Here is a 12,825-nt window from a genome sequence, read left to right on the forward strand (position 1 = left end):
TGCGACCCCATACAACCAAGGAAGACAAGTTGCTTCCATGAAGACAACTTTTATTTTTCTTCTTTATACATTTATTTTCATTATGTTTTACCTAGATTAAGAGAAAACAACAGGAGTTGAAAAGCAGAGTATCCCTTTTATTATAATTTTTTTTACATAACTTTTCCAACCTAGGTTCAGTTAAGTACCTGTCTCTCCCATTCAATTAAGAAGGGTCCTGCATATTTCAACAGGCAAAAAGAGAGGTCTTTTGAGAAATAAAATATTTTAAATTGATCCATTACTTCTTTTTCCTTGAATACTACATCTGGAAGGAGGGAAGAGGACAAAGAAGGTGAAGGGGAAAGATGGTTCAAACGCCTCAATCAGAGCCAATTGTGTCCCTTCTATTCTTTGCCCCATGCAGGTATGGAACTGGTCCAGGTACTTCCAACAAGGAAGCTGCTTCACACCCTAAAAGCCCAGTTCCTCATGGCCAGTGAGCACATCCAAACCTCTATCTGAACCCCATTTGAAGGTGTCTCAATCATGCAAAAATGATTACAAGATGTCCCTCTTAAGGAGAAAACACAACTCCTTTCTTGACTTGCAGTCATGTCAATGTACTACAGTCCCCTACTTTTGAGGTACAGTGCAATGTGGCAGGCAATTCTGTTCGAGATAACAGAAAGCCAAAATAGACACAATTTAAATATAACAGGATTGGACTGTTTCTGGACAAGGGGTAAGAGATGTGCATGTAAGGCTCCTGGGAAGTGCACTTAAGTCAAATTTAAGGAGAGGGGGATGGAGAAGAAAACATAAAGGGGAAGGAAGCAAGATATTAGTTTACTTAAACAGAGAGCAGGAAATCAACTCCCAATTCTGTATCATGTTCTTTTCCCCAAATGTTCCCAAAGGAAAAATAAAATAAAGCCCATGAAAAATACAAAGTGTTTATTGCAAACTACAATAATTTAATTGAAGCAAACTGCATGCATGCGAGTGGTGGCAGAGCAAAGGACAAGGAAGAAGTAGGAAGTTTCTAAGTGTTAGAACGAGTGGGGGGGGGGGGTTGGGGGGTATTTGACCCAGCTCTCTCCCTTTCCTTAGACAAGCTATGTCTGGAGTTTGCTTCTTATAGGATGGCAGTGGTTATCTGTGAAGACATTAACCACTACACTCAAAACAGATTGAAAAAAAGCAACGGGCTAGAAAGAGATGAGGGATGGAATGGATGTTGGCTGTGGAGCCAATACAGACTGGGCCTGGATGTGGGTGGCCCCGTTTGATCAGGCTTCATGGCCTTTTCAAACGTTCCCGGCATACCAAGTCAACTGGCCATTCTCTAGAGCTTGAAGGGAAGCATACTTCACATCAGGCCCCATCCTTGTCCCCTTTTACTCTCTACCCCCACAGCAAAGGGCCTGCAGATCGAAGAAACAATGGGGTATTTGAGACCGTCTACTGTGGGAGCACTACTCCCCATTCTTCTGGCAGGCCTAATCTGGAACAAGTGATAACGTCAAGTTTCTTTCAAAGATGACATTTTGGTGTCACCCTTTTCTTCAAGGGGGTAAGGGGGGGAGGTAGGGGGAAGGAGAGAGAGAGAAGAAAAACTCAAGAAAAATCAAGATAGAAAATTGATAACCTTTGTATTTTTAGTGTCATGAAAAAACAGCTGTTCCTCACCTTTTCCAACAAACCTTCAAGCCCTAACACTTGAGGTACACAATAAAGCCTTTCTCAAGGCCAACCACTGCCCTTCTGATACTCTTAAAAACAAGACTGCACAGGCAGTCTTTTGAAGGTTAAAGTTATACCATACGCTATTCCATAAAGCAGCATATCCCTGGCTAGTATTTAGGGTGCACACACTTGTTAAAAGGGTCACAATGGGGGTTCCCCCACCCCACCCTGCCCAAAATTCCAGTTCAAAATGACAGGTAACAGGTTGACTATCACTCCATCTGATGTAGCCTCACTCTTCTGAAGAAAGGGCAAAACCATCAGAGAGCAACAGAGCTGGGTACCTTTTTATGTATTCCGATCATAAGCTAGATGCCAGTGCTTTGCCCCCTCAAGCAGCAGAGCCCGAGAGGGCACTGGAATGAAAGAGACAACGACAAAGCAATGATTAGCAGAGCAACAGATGAGAAGAAAGGACCGAGAAGTCTAACACGAAAAAGACAAAGGGAAAGTCTTGTTTCTGCAGTTCATACCCTGAAACAGCCCTTTCTCTCTCTCTCTCTCTCTCTCTCTCTCTCATAAAATACTAAAGCTCATTGCTCTAGAAAGCCAAAGAGGCCACTAATTCCCATCAAGCCTTTCACCCATCCCTGAAAAGATTTTTCAAATGATAACTAGGCTATTGTAGTGATTCTCTTAGTGCTGAGGACCAGCTCTTCTTAGAGGTCACTAGAAAACTATGATTTGGGGGCCTGGCTATATTTCTTATACTTTACAGTCTTGCCTTCAAAAGTACCTATTGTGGGAAGGATCCTGTATCAGAATAGTTCACTTTCCTAGCCCCACAAAAAATAAAAATAACAAATCAGACCTTTTGTCAATAAATAAGGAATTGTGTTTCCACAACACAAAAACACATATGTTCAAAGTGCAAATTTCTGTCATCAGTCTGGGACTCTTGCTCTGCTTTCCAGTCAGAGACCATAGAGAGGGCAGCCCCCTCCCTCTCCAGAAAACCTGCTGCCAAGCATGTGAGCACCACTGGGAGTCAGATGGAGGTGCTGGGAAGCAAGGGGAGGGAGGTGGAGCTCCCCAGGCAGCCTTTCCTTCCCAAGTTCACTGGGAAGTGAAAGGGGATGGGGAGGAAGGATGTGGGCTGTTGGACAGCTCACCCTGAGGAAGGGCCCTAAAGTGCCAAGGGAAGCTCCAAACCCAGGGGAAGACAACAATGTGAGAGGCTGAGGGCTGCAATGGGGAAGAAAGAAGACCAACAGGGCTGCAGCAGAGAAGGAGAGAAGATTGAGAAGACAGGAATCCATTAGAAAAGAAGCCAAGCACAGCAAATGACAGTTTAGGAAAGGAAAAAGTGGCGGGGGAAGAGGTCTGCCAAAGGTCAGGAAGCCTGTCTGGCGTGAATTGGGCATGAGGATTTCCCTCACATTGCTTGGAGAATTTCTTCTGATAATCACTGGTGAAAGCAGCATCACTTTCAGAAAGGGGCCGATGGCGGAAGGATGGAGGGAAAAGGGGTGTGCTATATTCCACACTGGGAGGAGCAGGCCCTTCAGTTACTTTTACTAGTATTTTAAATCTGTTTTAACTTTGTAATTTTTTTTTCCATTTTTTTCCTTTTTTAAATACAAAGTCTGAATTGTCCCAATGACCCCTACGGTCCAGTAGAGTCTGAATCTTCAATCAGAACCTCTGTTGTGGCCCCAAGTATCTCTGTGTTCATGACCAGCCCTTCTGTGCCTCCACTGCTGCCACTTCCCACAAAGATCTTTCCATCCGCCATCAGGCTCACCCGCTCTGCCCCACTGCAGAAGGCCTTGGGCATCCCTTCTGAATCTAGCAGGAGGCACTCTGCTGGGGCCGAGTTCCCCAAGGGCTCTGGAAGAAGGGGAAGGCCCTGGGCATCAGTGGGTTGAGCCAGGGACTCTGGGTTAGTGCCCAGGATATCTGTGCTGGTGATCAGGGCTCCAGCATTGGCAGCCAGAGCCTCAGCAATCAGCACCTCAGGGTGGCTCTTTGCTTTGTGGGCCACCACACTGTCCTTCTTCTCAAACTTCTTGCCACAAATATTGCAAGAAAACTGGTAGAAGGAATCTGCATCATGCTTCTTCATGTGCCAGTTGAGGGAAGCCTTCTGCCTACAGGTGAATCCACAGATCTCACACCTAAGCAGAGAAGGATGAGAACCCACAAGTCAAAAAGGGAACTGAAAAGAAAAAAAAAACATTCTAGAAGTGATCAACAATTGGACTCTCAAGTGAAAGGGAAAAGTGTTTAGAAGTTAAATGAATTTGATCTGTAGTGTAGTTCTCTAATTCTCAGGGATGTGACAAAACAGAGAAAGGCTGAAGAGGAAAACTAATTCATCAGTCAAAAAAATGCTGCCGCCGCCCCCCCCCCAAAGGGGCAGGGTCAATACAACTAGCTGGTGCTGGTGGCACATATGCAAGGAAGGTTCTGACCCACATGAGGAGCAGTCCTTCTGAGGCAGGGGGTTGGCATCTTTCACTTACTGTAATGGTTTCTCGCCAGTGTGGATCATCCGATGAACTGCCAAGTTATGGGAGCTCTTGAAAGCCCGAGCACAATATTCACAAATATAATCCCTTTGATCTAAAAGGCCAAAAAGAGCATTGAGTTTTCTATTTTACATTTATAGACAAAATGCCAATTTTTTTTTTTTATTTTCTACTCTCTAAAATTCTCTACCAAGTGCCACTCCAATGCTTCACTATGGTACAGCCATGACCCTGGATTTTCAATGGTTTTTTCAGCAGAATGTTAAGTACTACTAGATCCTTTCAAGACAGAATAATTTAAAATATAGGAGAGCAATTTGTTATCCAAAGACCAGCCCAGATAAATTCAGAAAGTTCATTACCCTAAATATGACCACAATTCAATGTGTACTCACAATCATGGAGGTTCTAACTTGGGATTTAGATTCCATACCGATAAAATCATGTGTTTTTAAAATCATATAATTTTCCAAATATGCATTATTCAATATGAAAGCTAATGTCATTCTTCAGGAAACACACATCCATTTGAAATAAAATCCAGGGAGAAAGAATTACAAGCAGAAACAAGTGTCAGCCAATACATTTTATCTCCAACACATGGTAGCAAAGAATTGGAACCTTAGTTTAAATCTGACCTCTAGAATTGTGGGCAGTTATGTGACATAGTGGAGAGACAGCTGGACTAGGAATCAGGAAGGACCTGAATCCAAAGTTGGCCTTAGGAATTTGCTATCTATGGGACTCTGGCCAAGTCATTTAATCATGCTTGACCTGAGGTTCCTCATCTACAAAATGGAAATAATGAAAGCACCTTCCTTCCAAGTTGGTCTTGAAGATAAAAGGAGATATTATTTATAAAGTGCTTTGCAAGCTTCAAAGCTCCACATAAATGATAGTTATTTTTATTACAATTTATTATTATTAATTCTAATCCCAAAATAAGTTATGCCCTGAGGCATGCAATCCACAATCTACGATCTATTTCTTAAAATTCTAATACTTCACAGAACAAAATTTGAAATCTGAGTGTAAATCTGAGGTTGCTCTAGAAATCTAAGAGGAAAAAAAAGTGGTCATTCTGGATTTTTGGAAAATTAGTGAGAATGTGCACTTGACATTTATCTGGGAATTAGGTACTGAGTTCACAACCAGTATGTATCCTTTCTTTCTCTTCCCAGCTAGCCTTGATGATGTCACTGGTGACAGGCTTGAGAGCTCACACTTCACAATTCCTGGCTTGGTTACCCTGCCTCCCCCCAAAGTCCAGCAAAAATCTGGCAGAGGTCCTTAGGGGACAAGTGTCTGACATGGGTGGATGAGCACCATATTTCTACACTTGCAGTCAGTCACATTGTTCTGCCTGTCCCCTAAACACTTATTTCCTAATTTTTCTTTAATGACATAGAATCTTGAGTCAGTCAATATCACCCAAATTAATTACAACTCCTTTAAAAATATGTCTTCTAACAGAAGGATAAGACCCTTTCCCAAATTCACATTTCTGTAAGTACATTAAGACAACTGTTGACATATATCATTCCTAATTTGCTAATGCTACTTGTTTATGGACAAAGTGAATTTCCATTAAAGTGGTTTAGAGGGAAGAAATCTAATTGGGATAAATATAGTGAATTAGGAACACACCAGATTATTAATCTACATCATTCAAAAACTTGTCAATCTCTCTCCTACATGTATAACCTCACTCATTCTCAAATGTGAGCTTCAATTCATCATCACCAACTAACCATTAGACAAGTCCAACTAGATGATGTGCCACACAAGTCACCACTGTACTTCAGGCTTCCATCTCCTTTTGCCCAGACGAGTGAAATGGTCCTGGCACTGGGTTCTCTCCCTCAAGTCAGTCTTGCCGCAATCTCCCTCCCTCTGATACCGAAGTGACTCCCCAAAGTGAAGGTACATCTCACAACAGTATTCCTTTAATCAATTCCAGTGACTCCCTATTGCCTCCAGGACCCAAAATAAACCTTAACCTGACAACAAGCTCATCATGAAGCAATTACTTCCCTTAATGCAAGGACAGCCTGGTCTCCTTTCTGTACCCCCAGTACTGCATATCACAATTACAATTTTACAAGTCACTTGTTTCCAAGTCCGGGACACATATCTGCTTCGTCACATCCCCACCTTCTTCAGATGATAAAATTAGTCACTCTACCTTGATCCCTTCCCAACACTCTCTCCCTTCACTCATTTTGGTTTTCTTTTCTTTTTACTTATTCTAGATATATTTGCTCCTTGATTTTGTTGATTAGCTGTTTCAGTTGTGTCTAACTCTTTTCGATGCCATTTTGGTGAGATACTCCAGTGATTTACCATTTCCTTCCTTTTACAGATGAGGTAACTGAGACAAACAGGATTAAGTGACTTGCTCAAGGGCACAGAGCTAGTCAGATGAGTCTTTCTGCCACTCTATCTACCTAGCTGTCCTTACCTCTTTGTAGGGACTTTTCATTTTGAATGAATTTTGGTTGGCACTTAGCAGATACTTAATAAAGGTTTCTGGATGGATATTCAATGGCCGGGTAGACTAAAAGATCAAATCAAGTCTTCAATTCTCTTAATTTTTAAGACTTCTTGCCTTTAAAGATGAGGAGCATACACCTCAATTAGCATGTTGATTTCACGATTCCATTTTTAAGAATATTAAGTTATATATATATATATATATATATATATATATATATATATATATATATATATATATCAAAGAAGATCACAGTAATTAAGCTGGTTTGGGAATATGTTGTTTGTAACAATGACTAGAAGACAATAGGTGCTCAACAGTTGTTGAGTCCATATTTTAAAAAATACACTGGCATCTTAAAGGGGATAATAAGGAATTATCAGGTAGGGCAGTTATGAGACTAAATATTGTGATCACTTTTCAGCTTAAATCAATCAATCAATCAATCAATCAATCAATTTTCTGCTTTCTTTATCAGTGCCAGATGTTGTTCTGCTACCTGTGTGATGTTTGGCGTGCCGCAGTAGCTGCTTCTGGAGCCTAAAGAGTCGTCCACAGGAAGGATGAGGGCAGACATATTTCTTCTTCAGCATATGCTGGTATTTAATATGGTGCTAAAGAAGGTGAAACGAAATACAATGCAATGAAAAGAGAGGCATTTTTCTTTGAATGAAGACATTCAATAAGAGGATCACATTTTTTTTAAAGCATGTATGGCCCTAACATCTCTCTACTGATGGTTCCAATAAAGAAAAACAAAAATCACTGTTGACATCCCTGGGTTGAACTGAGAGTGACCTGGGGATTCTGCTACTTAACTTACTTGCAGATATCGAGGGTGAGCAAGAACAGTTCCACAGCCTTCCATTTCACAACGAACGTACTGGATCGGAGGTTTCTTCCTGTCATGAGAATTAAAACAAAAAATACAGGAATAAAAAGTTGGGACAACATACTTGTAAATAGTATCCACAGAATTCTTAATAGATAACAAAGCTCTGGAATGATGAGTGGGGCCCACAGAAGCTAAACAAAGAGTTCATAAAAAATGCCAAACTTAGGATCAGTGATCTCTGAGGTTGCTGTAAAATTTCTTCTGCTTTATACCAAGGTAAGATCTAAAAAACTAGGGTCTAAATTATTCACCTCCTTTTAGGTAATCGTGGGCTTTTGTCATCTTTTCGCCTCCTTCCTCTCCTGAAATTAGAGACAAACAGAATGATTTTCAATATGTTCCCAGAATAAAGTCAAAATAAGTATTCTCATAAGGAGTTTGGAGACATATAATCAAGAGTAAAGACATGTGAGACATGCTAGATAACACATATGCAGCAAGAAAAACAACTCACAAATCAAATGATCTGCACAAATTTGGAAATTTTTAGTAATGTTGGAAAGGGTATTGGTGCTTTTCCCCCTGGAAAGACCTCATTCTAACCCTGTTATAACAAAGTTCTATTTCTAGTTGAAATTAACAACTCAATTTTCTCAATATAGTATGCATTCAAGGAAAAAAAAATAAAGCAAATCTCCCTATTCCAACAGACCCAAATTACAAGTGCCCCAAAGCCCAGAGTTCAGGTGTCCCTATGCTTACAAAGCACAGGATTGCTAGCCTAACAGGGAATTACATTTTTATACATACATTTCTTCAGAAAAGAAACTGGTCAATCTATTAGGATGAAGAGGTGGGAATCACAAGGAAGAAAAATGGACAAAAGTTTCAACAGAACGGTTTCCCTGAAAACAACAACAGCAACAACAACAACAAAAATGGCCTTCTCCAAGAGGCAATTATCATCATTTAAAATTATTAAGTGGCTTTATGCTTCAGGTAGGCCAGGATAAAAATTGAATGCCAAGTCCCTTACAGGACTAAGTAGGATATTAGGACACTACTATTTCAATCACACAATTTAAGTTATAGCCACAACACTTTACACATTTCCCACAAGGCCATCACCCTGTCATGAAAGGTATACAGAAAAAAAGTAGTTTGTCGACACTTCAGTGAGCTATGATTTTGTGGTTGTGGGTATAGCTTACACTGCTTGAAGCAGTATTTCCAAGAATCTCTGTGAATAAACAATTCATTACCTAGAACTAACCTAGTGATTCAGTTGAAAAAGTAAAATGCAAAAGCAGTTTTACTTAAGTATTAGTAACTTCAGAGGAGACTTAGCTCTAATGTGATCATAGCTCACGCTTTTTCATGAAAACTTTTCCTTTTGGGAATATAGTCCCAGCTTGTTTAAATTACAGTCCACTTGGCATTCAATACAAGAACTTCTCAGTTATTTTTAATTTGTAAGTAAGAGTCATTTGGCATTTCTCTGTAATTTACAGATCATGGGCCTACTTAAGAATACTCAGAGCTACCAATACAGTCTCAAAGCTTTCTAAGTGTAGGTCAACTATGCTGTATAATAAGCTGTTTCCATGAATGCAGAAGGTGATCCATCATTTACAAAATCTACTAAGTTTACTACTGAAACAGGTAATACAAACCCCCCAACTTCCACCCAGTCTTTTTTTTTTTTTAGCTCTAATGCATATTTTATGTTATTTTTTTACATTAAAGGCATGGAAAGACTAAGTGCTTTCCCCACTTAATTTCCTAATGATAGAAGCAGCTATCGCACGATGCACAGAGTGCTGGGTCTGGAACAAGGAAGATCCTGAGTTTAAATCTGACCTGAGACACTTACTCGTTGTGTGATCCTGGGCAAGTCACTTAACTTGTCAGTCATCAGAGTCTCCATCAAATGGAGATAATAATCGCACCTGACTCCCAGGGTTCTTATGAGAGAATATTTGTCAAGTGCCTGGCACATTGTGGATGCTTATTTTCTTCCTTCCTTTCTAATGGAAACGGTCAATAGTCATCCTAGAATAAATACCATGTCTTTGATGCTCACAGACCATCAAAGACAGAGGGCTCTGGGCTCATCTGGTCCACTTCCATCCAAGTTAATAGCAGAGCAGAAGATCATGGGTCAAGGCACAAAGCCAGCCCAGCTGAGCTCTCGTACCATCTTACCGTGTGACCCCTAATTTGGTGAATTCTTCCTTCAGAGATGGAAAGAACCAACATCATATTATCAAATACTTTTATCACCTTATATCAGGTAAGAGTCTTTACAGGGATAAAAGTAGTAGTTCTAATTCCAGAGGGGAAAAAATTAGAAATATCCTACCATTGAGGACAAATAGGATATATTAACCAACTCTCATGAGAATAGTGTATTCCTTTAGAAGGTCATGCCAGCTTCTGGAAACTCCATTCTACTGGCAGAAAGATTGTAAATTAAGGTCGCCATACCATTGACCTAAAAGATATTCTTTTAAGCAATAGCAAAGTCAGAAGGAAAAAAAAATGTAGAGCATACATTTCCATTTTTACCCCAAATTTCAGGCTCATATATTTTTAAAACCCACAGGAAAAAAGAAATTCCCCCAAGGCTTCAAAATTTCCAGTAATTTTACATCTCTAATTATTATCTCCTACTCACTTCCTAGGAGGCTCCTCATCTTCCCTAATTTCATTTTCTTCTTCTTTGACCTCCACCTCCACTTCCACTTTAATTTCTTTCTTTTCTTTCTCTTCTTTCACCTTCCCTGATTTTCTCCGTGGCTTTGGGGCTTCCCTGAACACAAATACATGACAGTAAGGGACCATTTAACGGACCATCTCTAGGAAGGGGATGAGGCTGAGTTCAAAATACTATGACATATTTCCTTCCAATTTTCCTTTCCTCATCTAAATTCTGAGAGTTCTGAATTGCCTTCTTCCTTTCCTCCCAATTGCCTACAAAATGTATTCTGCTCAATCTGATCAAGTAGTAGCCACAACAGCTATTTTACAGACTTTCCATTTAAATACTAGGTTCATACTTTGGTTCATACTTTCCTCATGCCAGGAAAATACTTTGCAAACCTAATGTGAGTTATTATTTTTGTACTATCTTGGTTACTATGAAGGTAGTACTTGGCACTAACCCAAGATGTTCTCAACACAGATGAATCTCACTAAATAAAATAATGAAGGAATTATAATTCTGCTAAGTGCTGAGGCAGTTCACAACATTTGTTTAGGTAGTAAGGTATGGACAATGCAATGGGGATCAGGTATACTCTTGAAACAATCTGAATGGAAGACAAGATTGGGAAGGGGTAAAAGAGAAAATGGATGTTTAAACAAACAAGTGTGTATGCATTCATTTGAAACTGAATATATGTCCATACATGAACCAACATGATAAAAGACAATTAAAAGCATGCAACATATCAGACAAGGTCTCCCAATTATTTTACATTAAAAAAAATAACAAAACATCACACATTTTCAAATGAAATTTGAAGCATGCCTTTCTAAGTGGGGTTTGTAGGTCTCATCCCTTGGGTCATCTTTGAAGGGTATCTCCTCCTCGCTGATCAACATCTCCTCTTCCTCCTCCTCCTCCTCATCACTACTAAAAGGAGAAAGTCAAACGAAAGAGGTGATGGAAATTCTACAGCTGTGTTTACTTTGTGTTCACTTAAGGTCCATTCAACAAAACTAATTATTCCATCAGGCTTCCAATTCTGGCAATCTAGCAAAGTGAAATCTGGTTCAAGATCTTACTTTTGAGATGAAATTAGAAAAAAGTCATGTAAAAAAACCATGTAAGTATGTATATATTTAAAAATATGCAAACTGCTGTTACTAATGGCGGGGGGGGGGGGGGGGGGGGCAGTCAGGTTGCACAGTGGCTAGAGTACCAGCCCAGTCCTGAAGTAAGGAGGACCCAAGTTCAAATTTGGTCTCAGATACTTGATACTTACTAGCTGTTTGACTTTGGGCAAGTCACTTAACCCCACTGCCCCATTAAAAAAAAAAAAAAGAAAAATTAATGGTAATAAGAGGATGGGAATTTCTTAGAGTTACTCTAGTTTAAAGCCTCTTACAAAACTAAAATGCTTGAACTCAAAAAAAGGTGTTACAGGCACTAATGAACTCTCCTCTAGCTTAACAATAAATATTTTGAAAATTTATCAAAGAAACATTTAGAATCTGGGTACAGTATCCCATTTGCCTAAAATATTGAATTGTGACTTATTGTATTGAATATTGAAGTGACAACTCTATAAACTAAATATTGCAACAAGCATTAAAAAATAAATTGAATGCTTTGAAAATTTTGATATATTCCTTTTATGTTATTAGAAATATTTTGGATTATGTAACATCACTTTTGAAATAGCTGTTATATATGAATATATCTGTCTGTACTCCAAAGAAAAATGGGAGAAAAATCTAAATCTGGTAAAATATAAATGATGGACCACCCACCCCAATAATCTTTTACATTCTCCTTTACTATCTCCCTAGTAGTTGGTGTTGTTTTTAAAAAGTTAGATAATTGTTTTCAAAAAGGCTTGAGAACTGGCTAAAAAAATATTGAAATTAAACATTCTCTAAGACTATTTCAGAAAACAACTAGAATCATGGGGGGGTTTAATGGTGGGACCTTAGAGATTTAGTCCAAACCCCGTATTTGGCAAATGAAGAGGCTTTGGATAATAATTTATCAAACTGTAAGAACTGAAATGGAGAAAAACAAATCTGAATCAATTCTCATTGATATTAAATATCTTTCCCCATTGGACAAATACACTTCTGAATTACTGAATGTATTCCATGGTCTCAAATGAAATAAAAATGTATTCAGAGAGTTTCCTACCTTACTCCACCAGGAGAATGATGTTCTTCTGTGATATCTGGAGGAAAAATATGTACATATTATTAATTCTACTACTGATGACAAGAGAACCACAAATTATCATTTCAAGAGTGAGCTCTTCTTTTCCCAAATTACACTAACTTTAGCAAAATCTAGAAGCTGATCATTCCACAACCACTTCCCACTTTCACTATACCGTATTCAAGCTGTTCTGTATTAGGTTCTGATTTGCAGATAAGCTGCAAAGATCCAGTCTTTGACCTTGAACTTCTCGTGTTTTCTGTATCACACTGGCGTGAGGCAGCAGCAGTTCTACTGCTGCTGCGCCAGCCCCGGCTGGACCGAGGAGCAGCTTCCTGAGCAAGGATAGAGTTGTCTTCTTCCTCCTTCTCTTCCTTGGGATCTAAGA

General features: G+C 39.4%; 1 protein-coding gene across 6 annotated transcripts in view; it reads right to left on the reverse strand.

Moving 5' to 3' along the window:
• Positions 1-116: 116 nt before the first annotated feature.
• ZFP91 (ZFP91 zinc finger protein, atypical E3 ubiquitin ligase) overlaps positions 117-12,825 on the reverse strand; it is a 39,970-nt gene continuing 27,261 nt past the window's right edge. Inside the window, exons 3-11 of one of the 6 annotated variants that reach the window (XM_074231449.1) lie at positions 12,613-12,819; positions 12,417-12,453; positions 11,061-11,162; positions 10,206-10,340; positions 7,840-7,890; positions 7,517-7,595; positions 7,193-7,307; positions 4,194-4,293; positions 117-3,845 (exon numbers count right to left, since the gene is read on the reverse strand). In XM_074231449.1, coding sequence (XP_074087550.1) covers positions 3,335-3,845; positions 4,194-4,293; positions 7,193-7,307; positions 7,517-7,595; positions 7,840-7,890; positions 10,206-10,340; positions 11,061-11,162; positions 12,417-12,453; positions 12,613-12,819 — 1,337 coding nt within the window. In that variant the 3' untranslated portion in view covers positions 117-3,334. Of the gene's footprint in view, positions 3,846-4,193; positions 4,294-7,192; positions 7,308-7,516; positions 7,596-7,839; positions 7,891-10,205; positions 10,341-11,060; positions 11,166-12,416; positions 12,454-12,612; positions 12,820-12,825 lie in introns of all 6 variants that reach the window. The other 5 variants (XM_074231448.1, XM_074231451.1, XM_074231452.1 and 2 more) reach the window with 5 other exon arrangements.

The sequence above is a fragment of the Macrotis lagotis genome, chromosome 3, assembly GCF_037893015.1.
Source record: "Macrotis lagotis isolate mMagLag1 chromosome 3, bilby.v1.9.chrom.fasta, whole genome shotgun sequence".
Taxonomy (NCBI): Eukaryota; Metazoa; Chordata; class Mammalia; order Peramelemorphia; family Peramelidae; genus Macrotis; species Macrotis lagotis.